General features: G+C 39.9%; 1 protein-coding gene and 1 long non-coding RNA gene across 2 annotated transcripts in view; one reads left to right on the forward strand and one right to left on the reverse strand.

Annotated features, from left to right (window-relative positions):
- SLC26A9 (solute carrier family 26 member 9) overlaps positions 1-15,042 on the forward strand; it is a 62,188-nt gene extending 47,146 nt beyond the window's left edge. The window contains exons 16-20 of the mRNA XM_061632127.1: positions 4,205-4,513; positions 8,848-8,902; positions 11,363-11,508; positions 14,781-14,858; positions 14,974-15,042. Coding sequence (XP_061488111.1) covers positions 4,205-4,513; positions 8,848-8,902; positions 11,363-11,508; positions 14,781-14,858; positions 14,974-15,021 — 636 coding nt within the window. The 3' untranslated portion in view covers positions 15,022-15,042. The remainder of the gene's footprint in view (positions 1-4,204; positions 4,514-8,847; positions 8,903-11,362; positions 11,509-14,780; positions 14,859-14,973) is intronic.
- Positions 367-20,492, reverse strand: LOC133387414 (uncharacterized). The gene is made up of 3 exons (XR_009763475.1): positions 20,422-20,492; positions 15,173-15,288; positions 367-537 (listed from the first exon to the last, which is right to left on the reverse strand). It is a non-coding gene; the product is annotated as an uncharacterized LOC133387414 (long non-coding RNA).
- Positions 20,493-20,624: the final 132 nt, after the last annotated feature.

The raw sequence follows: 20,624 nt of genomic DNA on the forward strand, positions 1-20,624 counted from the left end.
CACTGCAGAAAGACTGGCCACAGCCAGAAAAAACTCTTGCTACTGGTGTTTACCACTTTGGGAGAGATTTCACTGCCCTCCATGACCACTCCTGCTCTTGATAGGAATAACAGGGGAGCAGTTAGCCTCTACAGAATATTTAAAAATTAAATACATTTGTCTTGTTTTTTTTAAGTTCACATAATATTCTGGGTAAGTGACTGAGTCATTCATCATGAGTGATGTCACAGGAACTATCCAGCAGGTGCCCATGGCACTCATGCAACACATTTCGTGCTGCACTCACTACTGCAACTCATTGAGGGGAAAGAAATCCCTTTTCCTCAGAGACAAAATATTGAAAACATTTGTAAGAAATGTGCCTTTATTATTCCATACGCTATAAATCTGTAAAGACACTTGCTCTATTTCCTTGATGTAGTTTGGTCCTCACTTGTCTGCAGGAGAGGCTTGTGGCAGTGCAGAAGGCATATGGATTTTACCCTCTGGTTGTTCTTTCATGCACTGGTGAACTCTTCAATAAAAATCCTCATGAATCTATGGGAAAAAGAGGATGTGTGTTTAAGACAATTTTCAATTCCAGATAGGTAGCCATGTTATATCAGCTGTAGCAAATGCAGACAAAGAATCCTGCAATAGCTTAAAAGCTAGAAGATGTATACTCGCAGAAGCTTTTATGGATTAAGGCCCACTTCATCTGAAGCATGAAATATATGGGTGTAGAAGGGAGAAAACGTGAACAGTCAAACAGTTGAACATGCCAAAAGGCCATGAAACGCAAGAGGTACGGACTGATCAAGATTAACACAGTAACCATTCAGAACAGCAGTGATTAGTACCAGTACAGTCTTCCTAGTTTTACTGATATCTGTAGTGGGAGAGAATGCCTTTGTCTCAACTGAGTCTTAACTTAACAGAATCTGATTTAGTGGTGCAACCTAATTCAACTATTTTATCCTTCTTCAGCAACTTCAAGATGACACAATAAATGTGTTAGGATTGTATCTAATGTTAGTTCTATTCTACTCACAGTAGACCCACTGACATGACTAAGTTAGGTCCATTAATTTCACTAGGTCCATTAATTTCACTAGGTCTACTGTGGATACAACCCTGCTTTTAAAATGTTACAAAATTTTATTTTATATTTTTACAGCATCATGCTTACTCAAGGAAGTCCTACTGTGTCCAAAACTCCCTACAGCAGGGATGGGGAACCTTGCCTTTCTTTTGCTGAGCTACAGCTCCCATAATCTCTACTAGCTAAATTGGCTCAGACTGATAGATCAAACATAAGCACTCTTTCCTGCTCTAGAAAGTGTGTGGCTGGACATGGAGGTTCGGAGTTGAAGAAAATGGTCCCGTGCTAGAAGCCTCCTTGATGAGGTTGTGGGAAGATCTGCTGCTATCACTCCAACAGCAGTAGGGGATGAAAAGGGACATGTTGGAGGCAGATTGGGGTAAATCTTGAATCCATGGGATCCAAAGCCCTCTGATCCCCCCCCCAGCCAACATGTTCCCCAAATGGCCCCAAACTGTGCCAGCCATAGAACTGACATAGTTAATTCCTCCACCATTATGGTCAATGAGGATTAAAAGAAAACTTGCCACTGCAGAAAAAGGAAAAAAATACTTCCTTCTCCACTTTTTGCCCTGGTTGGTGCAAGCTGGGGAGGGCTTAGGATGTGGTGACTTCCCTCCAGCCAATTTCCCTAGGATTGCTCTGCCGATGACTTAAATGAAAATGAGAAGCATAATTTAAAAGTTGCTGCTTATGCCAAGTGTTGCTGTCTTGAAAACGCTGGGTTAATTCCTCAGCATATATGAAACAGGAATTACTCGATGAACAACAAGATGTTTGCAAGGACTACCACAAACACAGACTGTATGGAAAAACAAAAACTAACAGTGCATGCACCTATAGACTATTTTATGGTCATATTTTTTAAAAAATAATATATATGGCATTTTCTGATATTTTCCTAATCATCTCAGATACCAACAATGATAAAAAGGTGATGTATGTGCATATATATGCATATATTCTGAACGATATCAACTGACTTAACAATGTTGCTTCCTCCCTGCTAAAACAAGACAGCACGTCTTGTTTCCATTATTTGGGCTGATTGCAGGTGTTGCCAACACTCACCATATGCTCAGGGGCACATGTTACCAAATTCTTCCAAGCTACACAGGAAGTGGATTGGACTGTGAAAGACCAACCCAAATTGTGTTTGCTTTCTGACAAATTTGTAGGGCAGTCCAATATCTCAGAGAGGAGGTCAGGTCTCCTGCTCCCCTGGTGCATTCACTATAGCTGCCCAATTTCCCTGCTTTTTAAAATTTGATAGAAATATCTGTGGGCTATAGGCACGTTCTTAAACCGCAAGGTTTTTTGCCTATTAGTGAATTTCTCTGCTTTTTAATCCAGGAGGTAAGAATGGGATCCTGTGCAAGTTTGCTGAGAATGGATTGATCACTTGCATGCTTATTGAGTTGAGTGGGATTTACTCCCCTGCAATCATGTTTAGGATAGGTGAAACTGAGCACAAGGGATGGGGAGGGGAGGAGGGGAGGGGAGCAGGAAGGAGGGGAGGACAGGTTTGATCCTTTGCATGTTTATTGAGTTCAGTGGGATTTATTCCCGTGCAATCATGCTTAGGATAGATAAAACTGACCGGGGGGGGAGGGAGGGACAGCTGGAGTGGGCAGGGGAGGAGGAAGAAGGAAGAGGGGAAGGGAGAGGAGAGGGGTAGGAGGGGAAATCTAGGCCTGATCATTTGCATGCTTATGGAGTTCAATGGGATTTACTCCTATGTAATCATGGTTAGGATAGGTAAAACTGACCATGGGAGAGGAGCAGGGAGAAGTCTTTGATCAGTTGCATACTTAGTTCTCTGCAGTCATGTTTGAAAATGGAAATGGACTGCCTTCAAGTCAATCCCGACTTATGGCAACCTTATGAATAGGGTTTTCATGGTAAATGGTATTCAGAGGTGGTTTTACTGTTGCCTTCCTCTGCTGCTGAGAAGCAGTGACTGGCCCAAGGTCACCCAGTGAGCTTCTTGGCTGTGTGGGGATTTGAACCCTGGTCTCCCAGGTCGTAGTCCAACACTGACCTGGGGGAGGAGCAGGGAGAGGAGGAGGGGGGAGGGGAAGAGATTGGGTGGGTGGGCACTGGGCAGAGGGGAAGCCCCTTTCCTTTCCCAAAGGAAAACATTGTGAACAGTATCATTGCTTTTCAGGGTTTCCCCCACCTTTTTATTCTACAGCAGGCACAGGTAGCTTCCCACCCAAATTTAAACCAAAGCTGTCTCTGGCCACATTCACACCAGACCTTTATTTCACTTTGGACAGTCATGGCTTCTCTCAAAGAATCCTGGGAAGTGTAGTTAGTGAAGGGTGCTGAGAGTTGCTGAGAGTTCACCCCTCAGAGCTTCAGTCAGAGCGGCTGACTGTTCAACCACTCTGGCCACTGGAGCTCTCTCAGGGAATAGGAGTCTCCTTTCAGACCCTTCACAAACTACACTTCCCAGGATTCTCTGAGGGAAGCCATGACTGTCTCGCGTGAAATCAAACTCTGGTGTGGGTGTGGCCCCAATTAGCCTAGCCAAGCAGTTGTGAGTCTGGCTTTTAGAATACTGACAGTTGATTCTTACTGAGCATGCCTGACATTGTTATTCAGTTCAATGCAAAATTCTTAAATTAATTAAAAATCAGCCAGGTATTTTTTTAACTTTTAAACTGCAGAAGATGAAGGTCAGAGTAGGGGGCAAGGTCAGTAACAGGTTTACAGGTACTCTGTGAATATGGCTGATTTTTAATGAATTTCAACAGATTATGAGAACTCTATGAGAAAAAAATCCAAAAGGGGTCTGGGTTTTTCTCTCTCTCTTTAGACTTTGAACTCTCTGTTCTCTCTGACTGTTTTGTGTATCACCATGAAAATTTAGAGGGTTGTTAAGCAAGCGTTTCTGAGTTCAGGACTATAAGTTTTGTAAGGTTTTGTTTTGAAATGAGCTTATGGGAAGTATCAGAATGGCATGGGGGTATTTTCAATGTAACAGTGCAGAATGTGAAAAATCCATGCTGGCTATAGTATACAGCCACTCTTGTGGCTGTATAGTATGTGTAATCAACATATAATCAATAAAATAAATATAATTTTATCTTGAACGTACTACCTTTTTCTTTGCTACAGACTATGTCTCTCCAAGAGCTCCAGAAAGATTTTGGAAGCATGTCTCCAACAGATACCAACAACAACCAGACAGCTGCCAATGGCAACAGCATATCCTACATTGCCTTCAACCCATCTGCAAGGCAGGCCAATGCCTTATGTGACCAGGGAAGCATTGCTAGTCATCGGAGCAGCACCTGTAGTGACATCCCAGCATCAAATGTTGATCCTATAGTCGCAGCACCCCCATTTGTCAACTTCCACACAATTATTTTGGACATGAGTGGTGTTTGCTTTGTGGATCTGATGGGCACAAAAGCTTTGGGAAAGGTCAGTATTTTCTCTTGGTTCTGCCAACAGTATATTTTTGTGATCTTGCGTTGCCTACTGAAGCTGCTGTCTTTAAAATTTCCCCTTGAGCACTGTTAACTAGGTTTAAGAACAAGGGTTGAAATGTTTTTATTAAAGAAAAAAGTTGGCAGGCACAGGGTAGTGTTAGGCTGGCTTGAGGCAGTTGTAAGATGGCTGACTAAGCAGTCAGAATGAGATGCTGAATCACAGGTCAGTAGTCAGGAGAGGCTGTATGACATGGTTATGGCAAGGATGAGAGCAAAGGCCAGAAGCTTGGAATATAGCAGAAAGAGACTGGCAAGCAATAATAAATGCTGTACTAGTGCGAGGGGTCAACAAAGAACAATGGTAGGGAGTCTGGGATCAAGCATAGTATTGAGATGAAAATAATGTTGCACATAAGCTTGACAACAATAAAATTAGATGCAAGATACAAAGACTGCTGAAGCAGAATAAACATTGGTCAGAGACAAACATAGCTAGTAGCCAACATATTTCTTAAGCTCTTTCCATACGTCCTATGACTTTCATATATTCTTATATGGTCAAGAGGATAGTTGGGGTCTACAGCAAACAACAGAGTAAGAAAAATCTGCTGCAACATATGCATAACTACAGCTCTCCAGTGGCCTGGTAATTAGAACACACAAGGTGTGCAGCTTGTGTTTTGAATCCTATCAAGCTATATCCATTTTAAAAACACATTGTTTCTATGACTAGGAAATGCTAAGCCAAACCATGGCTTAGTGTGAACAGGTGGGTTCTGGAAAGGGGATTGTGGCTACTGTGCTCTTCCTACAGTCCTGCTGCTGCTGCACTACCCAAGGCTACGCCATGGTTCTGCTTAGCATTACATGTGAACTAAACCAATAAAGTTGAATACTTAGTGATTCTTATTGCTGTTCCAGTGGTTAGGTGTAGGGTTACTAGGGAGGGGGGTTGTTGCATGGTTTCTGCTTGCATTCCGATAGTCTAATTCCGATCCACCATTTTTTTGTTTGTGCTTGCTCTTGCATTTGTCAATTCAATCTGCTATGCGTGTTTTGGAGTGATTAAATCTACTAGGTTTTTTCCGGTGGCCAAAATTTCATAATTGGAGGTCTGGTATTATAATGTATGTAAAATGTCTCTTCATGTGTTGTTTGTTCATCTATTCTTTACCAAAGAAGGGCGGATCCCGAAGGACCCTCTGGGAAGAGAAGAACAGTTTCCCATTCCTCTCGTGCATAGGTCATCATTAGTGACCGATACAGAAGGCAAGCCACAAAACCTGGAAAGCATTTGTTACATTGCAGAAGCATCTTTGCATATATCAGTCTTGTGAAAACTCCAATCAATGTGCTCTCCATATCTGATAATAAAGAGGAGGTCAATCAGAGTCCTGTACTGGCCAATAGGAGCACGCTCCAAGCAAACAAGCAAAGCAAAACGGACCCACTTGAGGTAGTGCTGGACAGCTGGTGCCATCCTGACTACAACTGGACAGACTGAATTCAGACTGTTCAATATAGCTGGTTACCTCTAAAGGGCTCTGGTAATTTCAACAAGTGCTTTCCAGATTCCAAGGCAAAAGCTTGGATAGGAGCCAAATGGTGTCAGGCTTGTGAACAGGTTACCGTTTAACTTAGGACAGTCTAGATTCAAAGTTGGCTTCATTGGGAACATTTCTGTAAAATACTAAGGTTCCTAAAATTTGGGGACGCGAGGCAGCATGAGAGCAGAGAAAAACGGGGCTAAAGAAAGAACCCAGGAGGCTTCGTGGCATGGGTATTTGCAAGTACGATGAAACATGGTTTGAAATTGGCTAATTCAGGCTACTTTTCCTTATTAGCAATGCCTGGGGCTTGGTGAGCAGTTGATTGACAAGTAACGAAGGTCACAAGGGCATGAAATGCTGGCTTCTTAATGGAAATGTGCCATTTACGGAGCATTACGAAAATAACAACATAAAATGGGGGCAAAGTTCAAAAGAATAAATTCTTGCCGATTTGCAGCCACGGCTGCAAAATCCGTGCCAATTACAGCTGCAGCCCACAGCAAGAAATAGGTGCTGGTCCAGACTTCCGGGAAGGGTGACTTCGCTTGTGCCTGCTTTGGGGACGGGCTCCCGCCTCAAAAGAAGCTTATTCAGATATAAATCAGTCAGAACATTTTTTTTTTTGACTGATGAAATTTCTCCCGGGCAGGGAGAAACGTAGAGATCAACCTCAAAGCCTGTTTTTGTTGGGAGGACTGGATTTCATTAATTTATGAGATAAGGTCCAGCCAACAATGCCGGACGGACTTCCTAACAAGCTCTATCTGCTTAAGCGATACGTTTATCTTTTCTTGAAAGAGAGAACGGACTAACAGGCAAGCACCCTTCTTTCTATTATTTTTTTTACGTGGTTTAAATTGTTGCAGCAAAAGGAGATTTGTCAGATTGATCGGCTTTGGACAACTTCTGGGTGAGATATAGCTCTTCTCTGTTATTCACGAAATTAACAGCTTATCTCTGTTTCTGTCGCAAAAAGCTGTCCTGGAAGTGCATTCTAAAGATAATAAACAGAAGAGGGATTTCTATTCCTGATTTCTATTCCGAGGAATATTATATTGTCTGGGACTATTCTCTTTTTGGTCTATTTTATTTTGACGAATCTGCTTCTTCACGACGCCACTAACTGTTTTGATGCTGGGAACTAAATTTATTTTGCATTCTTGAACATAGAGAGATAAGGCAGGTTGCTCTGTTTATACTGTGATGTCATCAAGCCTGGAATATTAACCCAATTGTTGCTGAAATAAGAAGTGGTTCTTCTTTATTTTTGTTTTGCTTTGTTTTCGTGGTTTTAAAAATGGCAATCAAGAAAGTGGCTGAGAATCTGGAAGTAATTATGTTTCAGAAAATAATGGATGAGATTGAGATAACGAAACAAACCCTGCGACAGGGTAGTAAGGAGATGAAAATTGAACTGAGCAAAATGACGCAGGAGTTTAAAGAAATAGGGGACCCTGTGAGAGAGGAGAATGAGATCAGAGATGAGAAAAGAAAAAATAAAGGGAAGATACAAGCCCTGGAGATTGGAACAAATGTGGAATTGGAAAAAGATCTGGAGTTTATGGATTTTAGAAATAAAATCTACTGTTTGGAATTTAACGTTATCTCTGAAGAAATTAATGAAGATATTAGAGATAAAGTTATCAATGGCTTGGATAATCTTCTGGACTGGAATGATGTGATGGAGCTTGATATAGAGAAAATCTATGGAATTAACTGCAGTCATGTGACAATGGAAAAACTCTTAAGAGATGAGCCAGTGCATTTTCTAAAAAAGAAGAACACAGATATGAATTTACAACAATGTTTCAGCAACCTATTCAGAATGGATGGCAAGAAAATATTTGGGATAGAGGAAATTCCCATCAGACTCTTATTATATGACTATGGCTACAACAGCAAGATTATTATGGAATACTGATAATGGAAGATTGGACACTGAAATTACTGGACTTAACAGGACTATTGAAGATGGAAGATGGAACTAATAGGGATAATGGAATAATGGCTATTGAAATTATTGGACCTAACAGATTCTGATGAGATGGATTAATCGAAATGTTTATTTGGACTATGATTATGACAATAAGATTATTATAATTATTAACGAGATGGATTAATTGACATGTTTATTTGGAGAAAAATTGATAGATATATTTCTTAAAGAATTGAAACCTCTCTTTGACTTTTTGTGGAAAGAATAAAGTAATGTTTATGAGATTTGATGATTAATTAAGATAACTACTGGAGGAAAGTGATTTTATAATATGATTTAAGAGACAGGATTGTTATATATTGTAGACCTATAACTGATTTGATATGTGACAAATGGGAAGTCAACATTTTATTTTTTTTTGTTTAATCATTTTTGTTTTGTTTTGTTTTTTGTCTTTGAATGTTTTATGATTTTGTTTTCTATGTTTTATGAAAATTTGAATAAAAATTATTGTAAAAAAAAAAGAAATAGGTGCTGGTCCGAAAGGGTGGCGAACTATCGAATTCAGCTGGAATCCGGTGCCAGGTCCAATTTGGCAGATATTCTTCCCCATCCCTAAGAGTTATACATTGCATTAATATCATCACCTGAACTGCATGTTTTTGAAAAGCCAGTGCTACATACTGTTTGGTTTTTGTTATTCAACTTATAAAATTGGTAATGTTAGTATCCTAATGTACCATGTCTTGAATTTGGAGTGTATCCTAAATTCATGTTTTCTCAGATTTTGTGTTATAAAATCATGTGAAAGCAAATACTTTTTTTTGTCTCCTCCTGTAGCTGTGCACCAACTATCAGAAGATTGGGATTAAAGTCTTCCTAGCAAATGTACCTGGTAAGAATATTCCCCTATGAACAATGCTTTATTTGTTTTCCATTGTGAGGGTCCTTAAGAGGGACAGAACCACTGCTGGAGGCAGAGGTATTGCATGTGAAACTGACCACCTTCTTATGAATTGCAAACATCTACACAGCAGAGTAGGCTGTAGTTCCTACAATCATCATATTATGGACAAATTTACAAGTGCAGTTGTGTACAGTGTAGCCTGAGTACTGAGTGGGTCTTATTAAACACACAACATGAGCACAAATAACATTTCCTAATCTGAATGAGGATGAAGCTGAAACAGCATGTGGCATCATTGATTGACACCCTCCCAAGTTTTTTTTAAATGCAAAGTAGCCTCAGAAGCTGCCAGGCTATTTGTTTAAAATTGCTGTCATCAATTTGTTTTTATTCCTGAGGGAGAAAAGATATGTGGACCCCATATCTCCCCTTGCCCCCCACTATGGTTGGGAAAGCAGCTGGAGGTATGGCTATAAAAAGTCATATGGCAGAAAGCAGAAGGGTTAAGCAAACCCTACATGCTCTTCATACTCTTGACAGAGGAGTTTCTTACTGCTTAGTAGCATTAAAAAAATCAGGGGAAGAATCACACAACTGAAACTCATTGTTGCATGTAGTTTCTGTTCCTCTGCTGGGATTAAATATCCAAAGTGACCTGGTTTTGTATCAGTTCCCTGGTCTAAACACCTTGCCTCATTGTGGCTGCTTTGGCAGCTAAAGTGTTCATAGTGCATGCCTGTTTGTAGCCAGAAGAAAAGACGCACAAGGTTTTTTTAAAAAAAATCACACAAAAGCAGATAAAAAGACAGGAATAAGAGACTTACATGATTAAGGGGTTGGTGTTTTGTTCTGCTTCACTGCGTTAATTTTATACCCAGTGGTTTTCTTTTTGGAAATCATTAGACATTCCTAATGATTGTAAATGTGTGACTTTACCTAACCATAAGAAGTAGGATTATACCTCAAATTTCCTGGACTTGGTTGTTCTTGGAAAAAGCATATAATTGATATGCCGAGGCAAATTAAAGCTGATCATATGGAAGAAAGCTGGAAACATGGAAGGGGGAAGGCCAAGCTATTGAGGCAAAAGTGTAGGGTATTTTATTTGTGATTCTAATTCAGCCAATCGTGTTCACAAATGTTCTATGAAATCATGTGGGGCTTCTGCCTTTTGCCTTCAGTGGAACAGGGGTGTCTCACCCATAGAGTACCCTAAAATAGCCTTGATATCCCACAACTGTTCAAGGATTATGAGATTTCCTTAGAATGTTATATGATGATAGTATTTGTTTTTAAAAAATAACAAATATGAAACTCATTAATCACTCTGCATGTTGGAGTGTTGAGCAAGGTTCCAAACATTGTGAATCGCCAAATCTTAGGTGTTAGTAACACAGAGCTAATCTACACGGTGGTTTACTGTATGTTTGGTGCTACTCACATCTCTTTTAAATTTGCATGGTTCGCATGATGTTACCAGCAAACAGAAACTATCACGTAGTTTCCCCCATAAATCCGAACTAACCCAATCAGGTGGGTATGTCAATCATTCCCCTCTCCACGCCCACTCCCTCCTCTTCCCTTTGTTTATTTCATTTCCTGAAGGCTAATGAGCAACTTCCATTTGCTGTCCTCCATTCTGCTGGCCTTTTTTATGTTGCTGCAAATGGTGCTTTTATTTTCTTTTACTCCTAAATTGTGTGCAAAAGCATAACACTGCTCAAACAAAGTTTTGTATTATCCTACCAGGGAAAACACAGATAGTCACACTTCCGGGTATTTTTTAAAGGAACTTACTGCAGCTGTTAGAACAGACTGAGCATACTTGGTCACCTTATCAACCAGAGGGAGTGGAAATGTATAGAGGGTGGGGCCACAATGAAAAAACAAGACTAATCCTCCCCAGAGAATGCCTGCTTGTGTGAATGGGGAAAATGGCAGGTAACACTGAGCAGGAACTGCGGATGATGCATATGAAAAGCGAAGGTGAAAGAAGTGTATTTCCTACAAAGAAATGCTCCCATTTAGATGAAACACCAGTGTCCCTCTCCATACCACTTCTTGCCCCAGATGAAATATTCTGCCACATGTGAGCCAACTGTTTCTAAGAGCGTATATGAAAAACCTATTTTCCCACTAGGGGCATACAGTCTCCCTTAATCCTTCTGCTTAATCCTTCAGACTTTTTGTGTTTCAAATTGGAATAGCAATAGGGCTATGTCCTAGCTCCATTTACCTGTGAGATTTTCTGTCAATTGCAACAAGTTCTGTTGGCTTTAAATAAGAAAACATTGTGTTGTGTAGGCCTTGGGTAACAGGCACTCACTCAATTGGACATGCCTTTTTCCACAGCAAATCTAGTATACAGGAAATGCCCTGACACAGATAATTTTCCAGCATGCAGCTCCTGCTTACAGTCAATCTATGTATCTTTGTCTCCTTTGTTAGCCCAAGTGTATGATGATATCCGAACCGGAGGAGTCTTTGAAGAAGGAGGCCTTGAGCATAGTCATCTCTTTGTGACCATCCATGATGCTGTTTTGTTTGCAACAGCTAATGGAAACAGAGTTACACGGCATCCTGTCCTACAACAGGTATAGATGATTCACCGTGTGTTCACTCTTTTACCTTTAGCCACGCAAGGGCAGTTCTCTTCATGTGTGTGTGCGTTTCATACTTTTCTGTTTTACTTTCAGACCTTGTCTTAAGTTAGTAGTCAGCAATTGGATTAGCTAATAGGCTTTTTCATTTATTTTTTACACTTCTATCCCACCTTTTCTCCAAGACACAGAAGATGACATATGTGGCCCTCCCCTCATTTTATAACAACCCTGTTAGGTAGGTTAGGCTGAGAGTTGTTGACTGGCCCAGTGTCATCCAGTGAGTTTCATGGCTGAGTGGAGATTTGAACATGGGTCTCTACAGTCTTAGTTCTACACTCTAACCCAGCCTTTCCCAACCAGTGTGCCTCCAGAAGTTGTTGGACCACAACTCCCATCAGCCTCAGCCATTGGAAATGGTGGCTGAGGATGATGGGAGTTGTGGTCCAACAACATCTAGAGGCACACTGGTTGGGAAAGGCTGCTCTAACCAGTATAGTATGTATGAAATATGACCAAACCTGTTGCCCTCTCCCACTTACCACCACTGAGACTCACAGCTTCACTCCTAACCACTGGAGATCCTATTAAGACTAATAATCGCCTATGTGATAATCAGATTTTTCCACCCATTTTCAAGCCTATTTTGGCAGCTCTAATTGTTAAGACTTTTTTTTAAAAAAAAGCTAATATTCTTTCTATTAAAACATGCTGTGAGGAAGACATTTGAGGAGAATGAAGTAATAGGCTCCATTTAGTCATAAACGGGCACAGTTCAGTGGCTGACCAACGGGTAAGTGTTTGTGTGCTAGCTTTGGGGATATGGGCTACAAGCTGCCCTGACTACCTCCAGGGCTATAGCACAAACGCATGACAATGATGGATTTGGAAGCAAGTGAAGTATATGCATGCAGGAGGTGACATTTTCATTCCATTTTATGATTCTATACTCCTTCTGCCCAACCTTAGCTATGTTAGAGTCTACAGAAAAGATAGTGGTCTACTCTTCCTGCAAACTTATCAGAGTTGATGAAACTAGAAATGAAAATGAAACACATGCAGTTGTTGACAGTCCAGTCTAAGTGTAATGAGCAAAGCCTGTTAAAAAAATCATTGGATTTGGATATGTGCAAGTAAAGAAATGTTACGTTTTGTGGATGGGGGCAAAAAGCAAGGACTAGGCATCACAGCATGGTAACCTCCACAAATTTAAGCTCTATGTGTGCATGCATGTGCACACAAACAGCAATCTATAATTTGGTGGTTCATCTAAATTGAATGCTGTCTGGGAAGTTGGTTGCAGAGGTCATCCTACTTTGGTACTTCTTTCTCTCTAGAAGCTTTCACAGGTGTGCCTTTTTTATTCTATCCTGTGTATAGGCTCGCTATGGAAATGTGGGGAAAGAGCCCCAAATGCAGAACAGTAATTGATTCTGCTAACTCTTGTGGAGATAAACTTTCAAGTGACTCCCAGATCAAACAAACTCATTACCATAGGTACCCTTCATCTGACATGGATTGAGTTTTAGCTGGTTTGCCATTATCTAGTCCATTACTAATTGCAAACGTTAATCCACTGTGCCTATTATCTCAATAAAAATGTAAATGTACTTCCTTCAAGTCGATTCCGACTTATGGCGACCCTATGAATAGGGTTTTCATGAGGCTGAGAGGCAGTGACTGGCCCAAGGTCACCCAGTGAGCTTCATGGCTATGTGGGGATTCGAACCCTGGTCTGCCAGGTCGTAGTTCAACACCTTAACCACTACGCCACACTGGCTCTCGTTACCTCAATATATCTGGTTAAAAGGAGCAAGTGAGATGGGTGTCATCAGCATATTGATGACACCTTGCTCTAATAACCCACAATTGAATGTATGAACTGATTCTAAAAAAGCATTGTATGTGAAGAGAGGAAATAACAAAAATTCTGATTGTATTTTTGATCTGTGATGTGAGTGACTCATTTAGATTTGTGAGTTACTACTTGATGCTGCACCTATCAGATTAGAAACATACATGTGTGAGTCAGCCTGCAACAAACTAGCAAATAGACCCATCATATTGCATTCAACAGCTGAAGTCATAGGGTAGTCTTGGTTCTGGTTTCCTTATTTGCATTTCTTTGCTTGATAACGGACTTGTTGACCCAGCCTTCAGCTGACATGATGAAACACCTTATCTTTGCTGTACAGCAGCTATATTTGCTCCTAAGAGATTTGTTGAAGGTGAAACCATCTAGTTATCATTTAGATGTGGGGCAAAGGACTAAGTCCTTGTTCCACAGTGAGGGTGGGTCTAAATCTTGAGATTTGGTAGAAAACAGAAATTGGGGGGGTGAGGGGAAAAATAGAACAATATTTTTAGAAACCTCTCCAATACCACACACAAAACATCTGGGTCTACAACATTCATGGCAGATATTTGTGTACACTTTTTTTAAAACTTCCAATGATTACCACTCTACTCTCACCCTTGGCAAACTGTTATTTTGCCCAAATGTTTGAAAAAACATGTATTTTAAAAAACAATCTTCCTACTAAAGACATCATCCAAACTCCACTAACAACAAGCTATTCACAGAACTGATGTCTTGGTCTATTCTTACAAGACTTTTAGTACTTGGGAATGAATAAATTAATACAACAAAATAAATGCATGGTATGCCAACAATGAAATGTGCATGTATATATGTGGCATGTCACTCTTTAATAAAGGTGTGTAGAAATATCTTCTAAGACTTGTTCCTTACACAATACAGAAAATGTTCAAGGAGCTTGCTGAAGTAAGTGTAAACCTATTGCCAGAACAGTGTAACATAACATTATAAAAATGTCATAGTGCCTCCAAATGACATTTATATCCCATACTATGATACAATAAATATTTATTGCTTGTAGCCATAGGCCAATGCAAATCATACATACATACAACATGAGCAAATATATTTCCTATTTAAGATAAGAATAAAGTCAAAATAAATCCCATATTAGCATTCAGCCATGAAAACCATCTCCGCGATGCTTGCAGTAGCAGCTGAAAAGCTATACAATAGCTATATACTGTCTATCGCTGTATCACACTGGGGAGATCATCTTAAATAAATGTATATTGATCTCTCACCCTACTGATGTTTGTATTGGTAACTGAATCTTTTACAGTCTAGTGCTGGCCTTTGGTTTTAAACAAATAAATGGCTGACTAGCAACAATCATGTTTTTTTAGCTTGCAAACAGTAACAGGTGATTTATCATGTTTCTTTACAGGGGTCAAGTCAGATAGAAGTCTCTATCTCTGATGACTCATTGGAAGACAGCAGTGCTGAATTCCAAAACTTAGAAGAGGTAAGTTAAAAGAAAAATATGGTAGTAAATGAGACATACTGTCTCTTAGTCTGTTTCTGGTCTGTTATTAGTGCCTTCAGCATCAGTTCTAATATAAATCCTTCTTTTCTCCTAGGAAATGTTTGGAAGCATTTTTCATTCGGACACGCAGACAGCCCTGTGAGCTCATAAGGAACTCATATGATGGCAAACTTCTTGACTGTGATATTCCTTTATGAAGATGTCTCTAAATGGCAAGAACAATGGCCTTTGTGTATTTTTGGCACAGGACCACGGGTGCTTTTGTAGCACAGAAGCCATAGTGTCTCTCTTACCTGGCATTCTCTTCTCCCTGCATTCCTGTCTGGTTATTGGAACGCAGAGCAAGTGATTCTTGAAGCAGTTGGCATGGGCGACAGAAGAAGGAACTCAGGGAATACTCTTCATATAACTAGAAGAAGCAGAAGAATAGCAGGACTATTATGGTTTCTCTCTAGGCCTTATCCCACACTTCAAGCAATGCTTATCAACCCATAAACATGTATCTAGCATACATACATACTTAGGAAATCTCCACCATCAGACTTGTTCTTATAAAGAGATATACAAGGAAACACGAAGAGCATTTAATTGATCACCAGACAACACTCTAATGAGGTGCAGCAATTTGGGTTTGCAAGGGGACATTTTCTTCTAAAGTGTGCATTGACTTTATGGACTTCACACTGAGATTAAACATGCCCGATGCTAATGCTCATTTCTTCCTCAGCATTTATAATTACAACCTAATGCAACACTTTTTTGTGTTCTAAATGCACAAGGATATTTAGTGGCTATCATTAATTTCTTGGAACATGTGCTGTATTTGCTGTGGTACTAAGACTCATCAAACCACTGTCTAGAAGTAGTGCTATCTTCTCCATTACAACTCCCCCCCCCCTTTTAGAACCTTTCTGTTTGAGTGGGCGGTATATTTGTTTCCATAGAAACTACATGCAGAGAATGACCCTTTCCTAGTACTTTGAATCCAAAACTCTTAAGCTTATTTGACCTATGGCCTGACTAAGTGTACATAGAAGTCAAAGAGAATATTTTCATTTACTGTAATGGCCTTTTTAACTACTCCTACGTTATGTTTAGAAATTTAAAAGAATAGCTACTTCCACAGTATTTTGGTGCTTTAACTTACTGGTCTCAATAACTAAACATTTACAAAACATTCACCTTAAGCTCATATTGAGAAATAAACATAGCTTCTGAAGGGACCAATTTTCCTGGACCTGATTGCCAGTCCCATACATACTCTGTATGGGATAGAATAAGGATAAATTGTACCTCCTAAGTACTATATTAAAAATACTTAGATTATAGCCTACTCAGTGCTTAGGCTTCACCTCATATGCAATTTTGGTTGAAGGACTCTAAATTGACTGACAGAGCAAAGTTCAAGGGCAGTGTTTGGTTTGTTATCTGATCCCTCTCAAGATGTTCTAACCTATTCAAACACTCCCATGATTTTCTTTAAAGTATGTCAGAAATGAAGAGAATCTACCTCTCAGGCCAACCTGCCTGACTAGTTAACCTAGAAAAAAGTTATCTTTTTTAATTTTATTTTGTAAATGTGAATGAATTTTTACATAAAAATGTAAATGATGCAAATTGTTATTGATGTTTTAGTTTTGTGTTGTAATGCCTTCTTGGAGCCCCAAGGTGTTGAATCTGTAAAGCCTATGATTTAAGAGTAAATGTTCTAAAGTGAATACAAAGCCTGAGATATACAGCTCCAGCCAAAGGACATGAAAAAACAAAACAGGTCTGTTGTTTTGTGATTGCGCTAAGCCATAGTTTGACTTATTGTGTCATCTGAACCCAGGATCATGGTTTAGCTCTCTTCAGACTAATCATAACCTGTAACCAAGGTTTGTCCTATAGTTTATAGCTCGTGTTTTGTCCAGAAAAGCTAAAGCATGAACCTAGTTTCATATGACATGCTAAGTTTAGCTCAGCATGGTGCAATAGCAAAGCAACCAGGAACGAGCAAAGTAGTGGTGATCTCCTCTTCCCGAGGTCATATGCTCACACATTCACACTAAGGCATGGTCTGACTTGGTATGACTTGTGAACCAGGCCATTGTGTAGTCTAGAAATTAAAAAAGGAGCCAAAAATGAAAATAACTTGAAACAAACAAAAAATCTACATTGTTATAAACAGTGGAAAATCAAAGAGATTTCAAAAGTGTACTTTATGTAGGTAATTTTGGAACTTTTAAAATATATGGTTTTAAAGCTGAAGTCAAGTGTTTAATTCTTAGAATTGTCTTAAAAAATAAAAAAACGAGATGTAATCTGGATAAGATTATGCAGCTACTTTATAACTTCCAGATAAAGGGTGCCCAACTTGCAATGGAAAGAGAACTTCATGAATCATCCAGAGTGGGCAAACATACCCTGGATTACAACATCAAAGTTTCCTTAGTTGTGTTATAAATGATAACTCATCTCCAGAGGCCGTTTGAAACAGAGGATGCCTTTTTTTTAAAAAAAGCCATATACTAGGGCTGGGGAACCTTTGGCCCTCCAGATGTTGTTGGACTTCAATTCCCATCAGCCTCAGCCAGCACAGCCAATGTTTAGCCATGGGAGTTGCAGTCCAGCAACGTCTGGAGGGCCAAAGGTTCCCCAGCCCTACTGTATACAGAGACCCATTTTGCATGTCACATTAAACTATAATTTAAAACAAAACACAGTTTAATGTGAAAGTTCCTTCCCTGTTCCTGCTATGCCACAGACAAACCAGAGTTTACTGCAGACAATAATAATTACACCATCTTCAAGTTACTGATCACATCTTAAACTATGGTTTAACTTGACATCTGAATCAGATCAATAATTTGAAGAAAGTATTGCATCATTATTGTTTGTAGTACACATTTTCATTCCTTTCCCTCCCCATGTGGTGTCTAATGAAGCCAGCTTTGAAGTCTATGTAGAAGTTCAGGTAGTACAGGGAAAAGTCAGAACTAGCTCCCAGCAGCATGACCAAGACTGCTATAATAAGTGTGTGAACACCTATTGGATACCTTATGCTCCCCCTCATATAGGTCAAGAAGTTTGTTGTCATTAGGGAAGCAGGGGCTAAGGCCACAGATGCATGCACATCCATTTATCTAGCTGGGTACATCCTTCCCTCTAACAAAGAACTCAGGCAGTTGAGTGCCTGTCAATTTGGAAGTGGAACAGAGCCACTGAAAAATAAGGAGTGGTTTCTGCTTGAAACTTGATAAAGGTGGGGGGGTTCTCCTCAGAGACACAAAAATATAGAAACTTGTACATTAAAAAGACAAATCTTGTATTTGCAGTTACGTTTTGTTGAGAGAGTAGAGATGGGGATATATAGCTGCCCAATTAAAGCTATACTAAAATCCTGTATTCCTCCATCACTCCTTGTGGACAGCTCTCATTTCTGCCCTCAGGGGTGGAAAAAGGAACCAAAAGTTTAGAAGTCTTGTGAGTCTATCAATTTAGGTTGACAGCAGTTGAGACACAGAATGTTAAAGTGCAATTTTGGTGGTAGTGGTGAGGAAGAGGGAGGGGAGGAGAAGAGAAGAAATGGAACTTACTCAAGCCCTCAGTTTATACCGAGTACCTGGATTTCCAGGGCTGGGTGGGGATGCCTTGAGGCTTTAATAAAACTTTCCCTCACTGTGTCATATGGGAATAATTCAAGAGGAAGAAAAAGAAAAATCCTTTTTTCTTTGGCTATGTCCACACTAGAGCATTCATGCAAATGTGGGTTGCTGTTTCTGTGTGCTCAATTGTGTACCTTTGTTCATGTATGAGTGCTTTCAGTTTTATGCCTCTGATGTTTCCCATCCACATTAGTGGGCAGTGCTTGATGGGATACATTCAGGCAGTGTGCTGTTATACCTCCCTTCAATTAGAACTTCCCACCCACCATGAGTTCCAGACACCTGAGGTCCATTGTGGGCACTCAGGCAGGTACATGTTTAGCTGAGTGTAATAAGTTATACCATATATATCAGATTTTCACAAAAAGCAGTAATTAATTTTTTTAAGTGTGTGCGTTCCTCCAGTCCAGGAAGCCTGAGATCACTTGTAGACATGCATACTGATATTTGTTTACATGTGCCTGTACACCTTTTGATTTTTTTGTTTACTTTTGATATACACGTTTTCCAATATACCACATTTGCACAAAAGAACAGTAAAAAAGAAAAAGTGTCACTTCAAGCCAGATAAGAATTTGGAGTAGCTCCTATGAAAAGCTACCACTTCCTTTCCTGCCTCCTGTACCTGCAAGGGTAAATTTAATTTTTAATTTTAATACACCCATTTTGTACAAGAGCAATTGTGTACAAAAGAGTTCTTTAAAAAAATAAAAATACTGTGAATGTGCCTTAACCAACACCCAGTGGAAAAGGGCAGACTGCATCCTTTCCTTTAGGCTTCTGGAAACAAAATGGAAGTAGGGGGTGTAATGATAGACACCCCTAGCAAAACATCACCACACGTGTAAAACAAACAAAGAGCAACTACACACATAATGACTTCAGTATATCAATAGTTGGGTAACATATGATTTTATATTGGATTATCTTCCCTTAATGGAATGTGCATTGGGAAAATCCAGTTTCAGGAGGGAAGAGAGTGTGGGCTGCTATTTGGATATGGGGGAAACTGGACACGCACAAACACACACACACACGAGACACAAGAATCTTCAAATCCACATTAAACTCCAGTGTGGATGAGCCCTTTCTTCTCCAGAGCCACCACTCCCTCCAAATAGCTATGACCCAGGTCTGGAATGGCCAGCCAGCCAGTACTGTACTTCTAGTACTGTACTGTACCATTGCAAAGGAAAGGGGGTGGGGCAGGTTGAGAAATGGGTCCTTGGCCTGGCAACCAAGAGGTCTTCTGTATCTTTATAAAAGTTGTGCAGGGGAAAGGGAGAATTCCACCTTGTGTTTTTTCCCATTACAGTGTTGCAAGAACACCTGCACTTGGCTAACTTTCTCTTCTCCTAAAGATACAGGGTCAGTCTCAGGCCCTGAACCTGGCAACCCTATTCCCAGTCTGTTGTTATGACACAATAAATATTTGCTCTTGAAACATACTCTTCTTCCCATCCCAGCTAGTAGTTCATTTGGAGGGCACAATTTAGCTTCAACTAATTACCTACAGCATTACCTGAAAACAATCTCCAGCTTTGCCTTTGTTAATATAAAGATTGCCATGTTTTAATACATCCACCACTCTATACAAAGTGCAGGCTTGGGTTTTTCACTATGACCAGGAACATCTTCCACAGTCCCCCCTATTTCCCCCCTTTTAAGATCCATCCTGAATTGAGTATGAGGTGCTGGAAAGCTTGTTGGTCCTAATAAAGATGTTAATGAACTTGTTTCTTTATTTTTTTCTAATGGCCCCGTACACCTATCTGCACAATTTCATTGTGCAGTGCAATCCTATGCATGTTTACTCAGAGGTAGGCTCCACTGCTTTCAATAGGGCTTATTCCCAAGTGTGAACAGCAGCCTTATTAGTTGGGATTTTAACTTACTGCGGATCGAGTTCTACATCACCAAAGTATTTCTCTCCTTTCCCATTTTTTTAATGTCATGAAGAGCTCTGTGAAATACGAAACCGAGTTCACTTGAGATTTTTAAATGCTTCTAATAAACGTATTATGAATAAACTCATCAGGAAGTATATGTTCGCAGCTCGAGGCTGCAGTCTTAAGCACACCTGCAGTCCGCTCTTATG

The sequence above is a fragment of the Rhineura floridana genome, chromosome 6 (assembly GCF_030035675.1).
Source record: "Rhineura floridana isolate rRhiFlo1 chromosome 6, rRhiFlo1.hap2, whole genome shotgun sequence".
Lineage (NCBI taxonomy): Eukaryota > Metazoa > Chordata > Lepidosauria > Squamata > Rhineuridae > Rhineura > Rhineura floridana.